Genomic DNA, 12,275 nt, shown 5'->3' with positions numbered 1-12,275 from the left:
CAATCAGGCTGATGAATTTTCATCTAAAATTATGTATATTTCACTGGGATAATAATAGAATATGTAATAAATAATAAAAACAAAATGCAAATTTGAAACGAAACAGTTGAATTTTTAAATAAAGGCAAATAAAAAATAAAAAAAGCGATTTTTCAAACAAATACATCAGTTTTTAACAAACAAGTTTAATATAAAAAAGATAAAAGTTAAATGTTCAGTTAACAAAAAATTAATTTTTAACGAGGCTGATGGATTTTCATCTAAAATTATGAATATTTTGCTGGAATAGTAATAATAATATACATAATAATAAAAACAAAATTCATCAATTTCAAGTTAAACAGTTGAATTTTCAACTAAAGAAGGCGAATGTACAAACCAATAGTTGAATTTTAAACTAAAAAAGATTTTTTTCAACCAAAAATGGAAGGGTTCAATCTTTAGTAAAAAAAAAAAATAATTTTTCACAAAACTGGTAAATTTTTAACTAAAATGATTAATCTATCTCTAGAATAATTGAATTTTCAACTCGACATTAATTTCTACGAAAAAGGACGAAATTTTCAATTAAAAAAGAAACCTTTCAACAACAGTTGAATTTTGAAGCAAAAAGATGACTTTACAACCAACAAGATTAATTTTCTACCAAAAAACGATACTTTTCAACCAAAAGTAGAATAGTGTTCAATTTTCAGTTCAAAAAATTAATTTCAAAGCAAAATTCAATAATGAAGGACCATATAAATGCGATATTCAAAACCCGGGTATCTCCCTATAAAGATCTTCAACCCTTAGATAATTTTTTAAATTATTTTATATCGAAAAACTCTTATGAATGCGTCTATATATTTGACAAATGTTTTTTAAAATAATAGATAGGTTATCGAAATAAGTACATTTTTATGAAAACATCGACTTTTATTTGTTCACTGATAAATCGAATCGGTAGTTCGAAACAATCGTCGAGCATCGGCATAAATAAATTTAATTTCTCCTCCCATATCCGCCTCACCAATCTCGAAATCTCACTTAAAGCGTGTCTTGACAATAAAAAAAAGAATCATCCAATGAATTGTAAAATGGAATTAGAGAAGAAAACAATTAAAAAAACAAACAAACAAAGCATTTGAAAAATTACACGCAGTTTCGCTCTCGAGTATTAATCGGTTCCTTTTTATCTTCATTTCTTTTTAAATATGTACAATCGCTTCTCGGCAAAAGTCGTCGAAAGGTAAACAATGGAAGTGGTGTTTTAAAAATAAATTAATCAGGGACGCGTGTCTCACTGGAAGCAGATTTCCCTTAGATTTCTTTTCGTTCAACTAAATTCTCAGCTTCTGTGCAGTCTTGATTCCGGGTTATCTGTAAATTATTCACCAGTCAAAGACAAATTTCAGTTTTTCAAATTTAACCATTTATTGCCACCACATTGACAATTTAAATAAAATTGCAATTCTAGAACTAATCCAAAATCTGGCTATTAAAAAGTCAAATATTCTTAACCCTCAAACGGTACACTGGTGCGACTTCGCACTGCCGTTTTTGATGTCCGACCACCAAGGTTTCACGCCCAAGTCTGGTAAGTTTCAGTTTCGTTGATCTCTCAGAGGTGGACGGACGAGAAAATCGAATTGGTGCAAATCAGCACCTGTGTACCTTTTACATGTGGTAAAGTGTTGCGAGCTGGAATTTCTAATCATTGTTCTCAAGTAAAGGAGTTTCGTTCCTTCGTTGAATGTATGTTTATGTACATTTATTTGATATTTATCGATTTTTCATGATAATTTCCAATACATTTTGCAAAAATGTGGAATAAATTCAAAAGAAATTCTAAATATGAAGATTTTCATGTAATTGTTGCATTACTTTGATTTCCCTTCCTACATAACGGTAAATCATGCATTTGAAAATACCCCAACTTTGACCTAGTGGGAAAAATACTAGATTCACAATTTCGGCATAAACAATATTTTTTCAGGATTGTGTGTTCCTTTAACTGCAAAATCCCACAAAGTTTAATTAATTTAAATAAAATGCAAAGACATGGCGATTGTTTTCTCAAAAAAGTGAGTTTTAAAAAACGCCGCTTTATTTATAACAAATTATCATGGGGGAAATTAATGATTATCCAAATTCCCATAGAACCATTAGATCCAGCAGGAAATTTCACACAAAAAACATGTGTTTAACATTTTTCTAGTTCAAATTTTCTTTTCTATATTCGAAGTTGAAAATGCAAAAGCCAGATTCGCAACAGTGTACCTTTAGTGGGGGGCCAGAAAGGAATGTACCGTTTTAGGGTTAAAAGTGTGTAACTTTTGTTTGTTAAATTGATTGATCAAGTCACCAATTATTATAATGTTTCTTGTAATTTTGAAAAGTGGCCAATAAACTTACAAAAATTTTCGTAATTAGTTCGTTAGCTAAAAATTGTTTAGAATTTCTCTTCCTCCAGGCCGTGTTTAAAAAACATGAGAACCGGCACGGATTCTCCATCGATATCGCGATATTCCATGAGACCAACCAATCCGTCGATATCCATAGATTCTCCAGTGAAGAATTGAAGCTCTTTAAATCTGCCTAAAATGTCCTTCATCACTTTGTTCATATTCGTCTTGAAGACTTCGACTTCACTTGGATTCTTTTCTTCCAATTTAGCTACCAATCTGCAGACCAAAAATTAATTAGAGCGGCTTCTATCAATTATCTAATTCTAACAAAAAAATTAACTTAAAACAGGACGGAATCACATTATTTGATCGATTAGAATAAAAAATGCATTAGTAATTCTATTAAAGAAGCCAATACATAATACATGAAAAAGCAAGAATGGATTGTGATTACCGTTTAATTATTTATTCTTAAATACTTTTTCAAAGTAGTTTATTGAAACATCCAATTCTAACATGAAATTTTGCCAACTGCTTCGGTAAGTAATTTAATAATAACTCGTAAATTAATTTTTTAATTAAAATTAGTAAGTATGCATTAAAATTTAATATTATAGATTAATATTATCGATTTACTTGAAAATTAAACTGTTTGGTAGTAAATTTAGAATTAGAATTCATCTTAATTCAAGTTAATACATAAATTTGAAGAGTATTGAAACAATTTAAATTATTTTTTGGTTATAAATTTTATTATTTGGTTGAAAATTTTATTAATATCGTAGAAAATTCAACAATTTGGCTGAAATATTTCTCTTTTTTTTAATGAAAAATCTTATTTGTTTAAAAAATCAACTATTATATTTTTCTATAATAATTAATCTTTTTTGGTAAAAAATTAGTCTTTTTTTACTTAAAAATTCAAGAATATGTTAGAAAATTGAAGTATTAGGTTAAGCAAAAAAGTTAAATTCTGATAAAAAAGTATAATAGTTGATATTTCAACCAAAAAACTAATTTCAGGTTGGCCGTTTTAATCGAAGAAAAAAAAATACCGGTCATTTCACGAATTTAGAAAATCGAATCCATTTAAAGCAATAAACAATAAAATTAAATTTACACGTATCGAATGGAAGACACTAACACTTTTCAATTAAATTTTTTTAAATGAAATGCAGATAAACTGCAAAATTTTGAACTTTTATAAATTATAAAGTTCAAAGATTCAGATTAAATTCCAAAAATATAAATCCACGTTAACATTTTCAATACTCTAAATTAAAGAATCAACCAATGAACTTTACAAATTTTCAAAATTATATTTTTTTAAGTAATTTTAGGCTAGACAAAATAAAAAATGAAAAATAATTTTTTTTTTAACTTTAGAGCTTTTAAATTAGACGTTGAATTTCCAAATTTAAAATCATTTTTGAAATTTTATCGAAACGGTTAAATATATTTTTAAATTTTCTTTAAAACTTTTAGAAAATCCTGCAAATTAAAAAAAAATCCTTAAAATTTGAACCTATAAAAAACATAGGAACACTTATTATTTGTATACAAAATTAGAGTCATTTCAAGAGTTATTTAGAAGTTTAAAAAATATAAAAATTAAATTTAGAACCTGAAATGATTTCAAATCATTTAAATGAAGTTCGTGACCCGAAAAAATTCGGCTATTCGTACCGAAATTTTGGCACAAATACCCACAACAGCCGAATTTAAAACAAAAATGCAGATTTTTGCCGATTTTAAACAAAAAATTTATCAACTTTTCTAGAATTGTGACAGGCTTAGAAAGAATAAAAACATTTTCTTAAGATTCCTAGGAAAATTGAAAATCATTTTTCATTTTTAAAACTACTATAACAGAAAATTTAAAAAGATCTCAAGAGATTTTCAAAATGATTGAAACAGAACCTGGAAGATTTTAAGGTTTTTTTATCTGCAGGATTTTCCAAAAGTTGTAGAAAAAATTCGGTTAATTTTAAAATGTTTTTAGAAGTTCTAAACAAAAATGTTAACACACTTTTTTTCAATTACTTGAAGACATGAACAGTGAAATTTTTAATGGCTAAAAGAAAACTAATAAAAATAATGTATTAATTTATTTATTCAATTTAATATAAAAAATAATATAAAGGAAGACCTAAAACTTTAAATTAAAAATATTTTATTGCTGAATCATTGAAATTGTTGTTTAAAAATAAAATTATCGGAATAAATGATATTATATTAATCTCAATTAGTATTAAGACTTTAAAATTCAAACAGTTACAATCTGGATATTCTCAAATTTTGAACGGATTTAAAATCGTTTTGTCAAATCAATTATTGTTCTGTTTTGTTATACTTTAATTATTTACAAAACTGTTGAAATAAAACTTGCGCAAATTTTTTTTCTTAAAATTTGTTAAATTCTCGGTCAAGAAATAAATTCACTGTCATTTTTTCCCGGTTTTTCCCGGTCTCAGAAAATTCCCGGTTTCTCGGTCCAGCGGCCACCCTGAATTTCCAATCAAACTGTTCAAGCCTAAATCAATTAATTTTTAACCACAGTTGCATTTTAGTTCAAGAAAGATGAAATTTAAAATTAAAGAGATACGTTTTTTCACCAAAAAGACGAATTTTCAAGAAAATAATTCAAATGTTAATCAAAAAAAATTTTTCAGTCAAGAAATAGAATGAAATTTTAACCAAACTGTTGAATTTTCAAGTAGAAAAGATGAGTTTTATTTAAAACAGTTATATTCTTAATTTGAAAATATCAATTTTCAACAGAAAAGTTAATTTTCTTAATTTATCTTAAAAAGTAGATCGATAATATTAATCTTATTATTATTTTATATAAATCTATAATATTGGATTTTAATGCATACTTACTAATTTTTATTGAAAAATTAAATTCATGAAATATTATATTACATTATTTACCTAAGCAGTTGAAAAACTTTGAGGTTAGAATTGGAGGTTTCAATAAACCAATTTGAACAACTTTTTTAGAATGAATAATCAATTAAGCGGCAAGGTTGTGTCTTATAAACAATATTTTTAATATGCCACTAAAATAATACTGCGACATTTTATTAAAAACACGACGAAATTCGGGACATTAAAATATTCATAAGTTATCGAATAAAATCGCTAATAAAGTTACGATTTTTATTCTTAAACGTATTAAAAATATGCAAAAACATTACTTTTTCTTTTAGTGCAGGAAATTTCAATAATAAAATGCTGTAAAAGTTATGCGGAAATTTTTGAAATACAAACAAACAAAAAATGTCGAATTTTGTAGCAGTTCATTCACAGAATTTGAGGAATATTTTTGATTATTTTTTACTAAATGTATAAATTGTCAGGACAGAAATAAATAGTGGTAACAAATTTAAAAGAACTTCAAAAATAATAGAACATTTTTTACTTTTATACTTTATGTTGGAATATAAAAGATACGCAAAGATATTTATTATTGTCCCAGTATTGGACCTACTTTTTACTTTGTCCCAGTAATAGTCGGTTTACCTTAATCAAAAATGGACTCACTTTTTCATGAAGTCCTTCAAGTAAAGAGTGTAAGACTTTTTGTCGTGAAATGCGTAAGTCTCCATAAGTCGATGATTCAAAACGACGTCGACTCCAGATTCAACAGCTACGTCTGTTCCCTCATCAGCTTCTTCCGCTGAAGGATTGAAACCGTCGAGCTGGATTTCGCCTGCTTTACGGGTGACCAACTAAAAATTTAACAATGAAATATTATTTTATTTAGTATTTTATTAGGGAACATTATTTTTTCAATTGTATAGTTGAGAGACACCTAGACCCAATTCGACTTTAAAAAGAAGGTGGCCACGTAAGTATCAGAAACAAATTTCTGGTTATTTCTTGGTCATTTCAATTTTCAAAACTAAACGATTTCTATTATAAAGTATTAGACAAAGAAGATTCAAATTACGGGGATAAAACCACTGTAGAATTATCGAACACAAGATTTTTTTAAAATTGCAAATTTTTTTTTTATAAAAGATTTTGTAACTGTTATTCTATAGAATCGAAAAAACTTTGGATTTTTGATTGAAGTCAAAAATTGCGAGAGTTCGGTTTCCGGCCATAGACACCTTAAACAAAAAGGCACCGACGTAGAAATGCTGCGCAGCCGCCATTTTGTCATGAAAGAATTTGAAAAAAAAAATATATTCTCTGCACTTTATTATTAATATTATAAATTTCATTTTACAAGATTTCGACTGATCTCTTTATTGAGCTAAAAAAAATTCCGAAATATGTCTATTTTTTCGTGGTTTAAAGTGGCTTAACCCTTGAACGAACCTAAAATGCGAAAAAACTCTAAATTTTTAAAATTAAAAATTCAAGATCGAAAATATTTAAAATCAAACATTCAACATAGTACAAATTCGAAGCTATGAAAAGTCGACAATTTACCATTAGGTATTTTCACTTATTTATTCATATTTTTCGTAATTTAAGAAATAAAAAATATGTAACAAGTTAATCTAATCCAGGGTGGCCGTTTTAATCAAATGAGAAAATTTCCAGTCATTTTCCAGTTCGCAAACATTTTCATGGTCAATGAAATTAAGAAATCCGAACTCTAAAGCTAATTTTTTCCAGTCAAAGCAGTAAAAACCGAACTGTTAAATCATCTTAAGAAATTTTAAACTAGAAATATCAAAAATTTAATGATTACATTTTCGTTATAAACTGAACATTTCTTAAATTAAATTATATTTCAAAATTTTGAAACATCTACACGTTGTTTTAGATTTATTCATATTTTAAGTTATTCTTAATTTTTTTTAAACTTTTAAACATGTTTTAAAATGATTGGGATTATATTTTAGCAACATTGAAAACCTTTTTAAATCTCTTTAAATATTCTCTTAAAATTAATTTTTCAAAATAAAGTCATTTTCCTAGAAATCTTAAGAAAATGTTTTTATTGTTTTCAAGCCTTTCTTAATTCTCTAAAACCTTCTACATTTTTTGTTCGAAATATGCAATAATCTGTATTTTCTGTACGAATAGCCGAGTTTTGTCGGTATACGCATACACTGATTAAATTATATGAAATCATTTCAAATTTTAAATTCTGAATCTGTTCAGATCTTCTAAATATCTCTACGCCATTTTTTCTATTAATTATAAGTGTTCAATATTTATTATACCTATATCAAACTTCAATAATTTTAATTGTAAATTAAATTTTTTCAAATAGAAAAATAAAAATGGTAACATTTAAAGTTTAGTTTTTTGTCCTCTTTTCAATATTTCATTTACAATTACTAATTTTACATGGAAAATAAAATATTTTTAAATATTAGATAATTGTTATTTTTCCTGATTAAAAACTTTCAAATTTTCATATTTTAGACCAGCACAATATTTTGAATTTAATGAAATCCTTTAATTATGAATATACTATTTTAAAGCTATTTAAAAATTGAAAATTGTTTGTAAAGTTTAAATCGAGCGTTTACACTTGTTTATCAACTAAGACTTTTTGATTGAAGTTGTTCAATTTTTAACGTTGAAATCTGGAAATTCATAAATTTCGAAATGATTAAAAAATGCCTTTTAAAATAAATTATTATTCACTTGATAATCTTTCATGTATTTTAATTTTTTTAATTATTACAATTTACTTTTGTTTCATCAACTAAAAAGGGTTTTATTCAAAATTGTGGATTTCAAACGCTATTACTTTTTAATTTTTCAAGTCTTTAAAACTGAATTTTAACATTCTTTAATTGAAAAATGTACACTTGAAACTTAAAATCCAAAATAAAAATTTTTTGAATTACGCATTGTAAACCTAACGATGCTTTAATTGAAAAAGATAAAACTTCAACTGATTACTTAAAAAGATGTTTAAATCAAATTTAGACTTTTTTTCTAAAAATATGTTAAATTTCGGGTAAAAAAATTCACTTTCATTTCCCGGTCTCAAGAAATTCCCGGTCCTGCGACGACCATGGTCTATTTGGGTTGGATAAAAATTCGACAACAAATATTCACAGAGTTGGACGTACAAAATTTGAAAAAAAAGGGTGATAAAATTTCCTAGAGTTTTCGAGCCTAATTTTGGATTAAGTTTTGCAATTTTTTTAAGCATGAGCAATTATGAAGAAAAAAGTGCGATTTTTTTATAACATTATTTTTTATGGTGTGTTTTCTATCATTTTCAATAATTTTGCATTTTTTAAAATTACTTTGCAAGAAATTTGGTTGGGAACAATATTATTGTCAAGAAAATTTATCTTCATATTCTTCTTCTTAATATTGTAAAAATATTACATAAAGAAATTCAGTGTTCGGTTATTTGTTAACAGAAAACTTCATTTTAGCTATGCGAGTTTTTTCAATTAGGAACTTCAGAATAATTTCAGTAAAATTCATAATTACTAGAGAAATTTTATGATTTTTAAAAGCAAATGCATTATTCGAGCATTTGTCGACGGAAAATATTTTTTAATGTGGGCGTTAAGCACTGAATAATATTTGTATTTGAGATCTTAAATGGTCTAATATTAGGAGAATTAATTATATTTTAAGATTATGATAACCTAAGTGCATCGATTATAAAGAAAGGTTAATTCTCTGTCGTAAGTTTATCTCTTGTACAAGTACCAATGGCAAATGTAGTAATAAACTTAAAAAGAAAATTAGACAAACCAAAAACTACAAATTTTAGAACACCTACAAGTGTTAAAAATTTGGAATCTTTATTTAAATATGTTTTTTGAATAAAAAATGCAATTTCCGAGATAAATACAATTACAAATTCAAGCTGTCGATCATGTACATTTTTTTATTTCAAATAAAAAATCATTGCCAGCACTCAATTGTAAATATTCTTTGAAATCTAATAATTTTTTATCTTATATAATAATAATAATAATAATAATAATAATAATTTCCGACGATAAATACTAACATAACAGAACATTGTTCAGCATTGTAAATCTGTTTCGAAATCTACAGTTTTTAATTATGCCTCTTTTCAATGTCAGAACTTTTAAATATATTTCAAAATGAATTCAAATTTTTCTATAACTTTTAGAAAATCCTGCAAATTGAAGAAAAATTAAGTCTGAATTTATAAGTAACAATAGAACACTTATTATTTGTAAAAATATTAGAGTAATATTAAGATATATATATATATATATATATATACGTACAGCCGAATTTAAAATAAAATTTAGATTTTTGCAGATTTCAAAGAAAAAATTTACATTTTTTTAAAAGAATTGGGAGACTACAAAAGAATAAAACTTAGCTCAAGATTCTGAGGAAAATTGAAAATGATTTTTCACTTTATAAATTATTGTAACATAAAGTTTAAGAAGATTTTAAGAGAATTAAAAAATGATCAAAGAAGATGGAAGATTTTAAGGATTTTATTTAATTTGCTACATTTTCAAGAATTGTAGGAAAATTTCGAATAATTTAAAAATATATTTAGAAGTTCTAAAAAAAATGTTAACACACTTCATTTTAATTACTTGCAAGAATTTCAAGTTTTTAATTAATTTTGAACCTTTTCAAAACTTCTAAGTACATATCTCTTAAAATTACTCAAATTTTTTCTCCAAATAATAAGTGTTCAATTGTTCTTTATGCATCAAAATTTAACAATTTGACTTATAAATTCAACACTTTTCAAATAGAACAATTAAAATTGTAACGCTAAAAGATTAAAAATTCTTCGAAAATCTAAAGGATCAAAGCTTTCTATGTAAAACAATTAAGTTTCGAATTGTTTTCTTTTAAATATTTGGTTTCAATTAACTCGTCTTAAATAAACAGTGAAATATTGCTAAATATTAAATTCTTATTATTTTTCTACATTAAGAAATTTAAAATTAAATGAGATGAAAAATCAAATAATTTATACTCACGATATTTTAAATTTAATAAAAACCTTTAATTATGACTATATTGATATGGATTTATTTTTAAGTAAAAAATAGTAAAACGCACATTTACATTTTTAATAGTTGAAAAAATTAATAGAATATTAGTAAATTTATTAATTAAATTTAATATAAAAAAAATAATATAAAGGAATACCTGAAACTCTGAATTAAAAATATATTATTGATAAATCATGAAAATTTTCATTTTTAAATAAAATTATGGAAATAAATGATATATTAATTTCAATTCTTATCAAGACTTTCGGATTGAAACAGTTACAATCTGGAAATTCTCAAATTTTGAACGGATCTAGAATTGTTTGGTCAAATCAATTATTGTTCAGATCTCTATACTTAGAGTACAGATCCATTTTGAAATAATGTATTCATTTATATTTACAGTTGATATAATAAAACTGTTTTTTATAAAAAAATTTCAACTTCAAATGATTTTAATTTTTAATTGTTTAAATCCTTGAGACAGCACTTTAATTATTTTAAAAACTGTTAAAATCGAACTTGGGCAGATTTTTCTTCTGAAAATTCATGAAATTCCCGGTTTCGCGGCCACTCTGTTTTTTATAAAAAATTCTTCGATTTTAAAAACATCTACTTTTTAATTTTTGTTAACCTTTAAAACTGTATGTTAAAATTCTTTAAATTAAAATACATGCTTAAAAATTAAAAATGGACCATTTTTAAAGTACAAAATTTTAGAATTAAGCATTCTAAACTAAACGATAATTTATAAAAATCACAATTTAAGCAAATATTTAAAAACGATTGAAATCCAAGTTGGACATTTTTATTCTAAAATTTTTGTAAAATTGCCGGTCAAAAAATAAATTCCCGGTTCATTTCCTTGTCCAGCGGCCACCCTGCTAAATTGTTTAAACTTAAAAACTTTAATGATTTTTATTTTAAAAAGTTAATTTCCGGTGAAAAATACTAATACAATCTACAATTTTCATTCTTCATTGAAAGCATTCTCCTTATGATTTTACATTTAATTTGTTTAAATGGTAATTTCTAGCGAAAAGTACTAACACAAAACAGACAATTGTTAACTAAAACTTAAATAATTAAATTTTAAGTTAATTTTTTGAATAATTAACTGAAATAATTATTACATTTTCAGTCCAAATAATCATTTTCAACCAAAAAAATAAATAAATGCTCAACAAAATAGTTAAATTTTCGATTAAAAAATCTTTTTTATCGAAAGAAAAAGGAAGTTTTTAGTAAAACAGCTTCGGCTTTGGCCTTATTAAAATGATGAATCTTAAAATTAGTTTTTAACAAACGAGTAAAACTTTCAGGCTTCAACCAAGTAATTTTATTTCCAACCTGAAACATGAATTTTTAACTAAAATAATAAAGATTTAACTGCAATACTTGAATTTGTATACGAAAAGAAGAATTTTTGATGAAAAACAGTAACTGTTAAAGAAACAGATCTTTTTCTACACAAAAGAAGCGATTTTTAACAAAAGATGTGGATTTTTTAATGAAAAAGTTGCATTTTGATTTAAAAAAGATTTTTAATTCTAATTGTTAAATTTTGAACGAGAAAAGATCAATTTTCAACCAAACTGATGAATTTTCAACCATAAAGATTAATTTTCTAAAAAGCGGCAAATTTTTCACAAATTATATAAAATTTTAAACAACTAGTTTAATTTCTAAATAAAAAATATAAATTTTCAACCAAATAATAGTTGAATTTTCATCCAAAAAGATACATTTTCAAACAAAAATATAATGCATACATTTTATGTTAAAAACCTAATTTTTAACAACAGCAGCATAGATATAAAACGATTTTTTATCAAAATATTCCAATTTTCTACTGAAATAGTTAAATATTTAGTTAAAAAAGTTTATTTTTAACAAAGTAGTTACATTTTCACCCAGAGATGAATTTTCAATTCAATAATGAATCTTC

At 24.7% G+C, this 12,275-nt stretch overlaps 1 protein-coding gene across 1 annotated transcript in view; it reads right to left on the bottom strand.

Annotated features, from left to right (window-relative positions):
• Nucleotides 1–903: 903 nt before the first annotated feature.
• Nucleotides 904–12,275, bottom strand: part of LOC117167483 (translationally-controlled tumor protein homolog) — a 13,531-nt gene continuing 2,159 nt past the window's right edge. Inside the window, exons 3-5 of the mRNA XM_033352463.1 lie at nt 5,937–6,124; nt 2,398–2,666; nt 904–1,362 (exon numbers count right to left, since the gene is read on the bottom strand). Coding sequence (XP_033208354.1) covers nt 2,435–2,666; nt 5,937–6,124 — 420 coding nt within the window. The 3' untranslated portion in view covers nt 904–1,362; nt 2,398–2,434. The remainder of the gene's footprint in view (nt 1,363–2,397; nt 2,667–5,936; nt 6,125–12,275) is intronic.

The sequence above is a fragment of the Belonocnema kinseyi genome, chromosome 1 (assembly GCF_010883055.1).
Source record: "Belonocnema kinseyi isolate 2016_QV_RU_SX_M_011 chromosome 1, B_treatae_v1, whole genome shotgun sequence".
NCBI lineage: Eukaryota > Metazoa > Arthropoda > Insecta > Hymenoptera > Cynipidae > Belonocnema > Belonocnema kinseyi.
The sequence above is the reverse complement of the archived record's forward strand: the minus strand, read 5'-3'. Positions and strand labels throughout refer to the sequence as shown.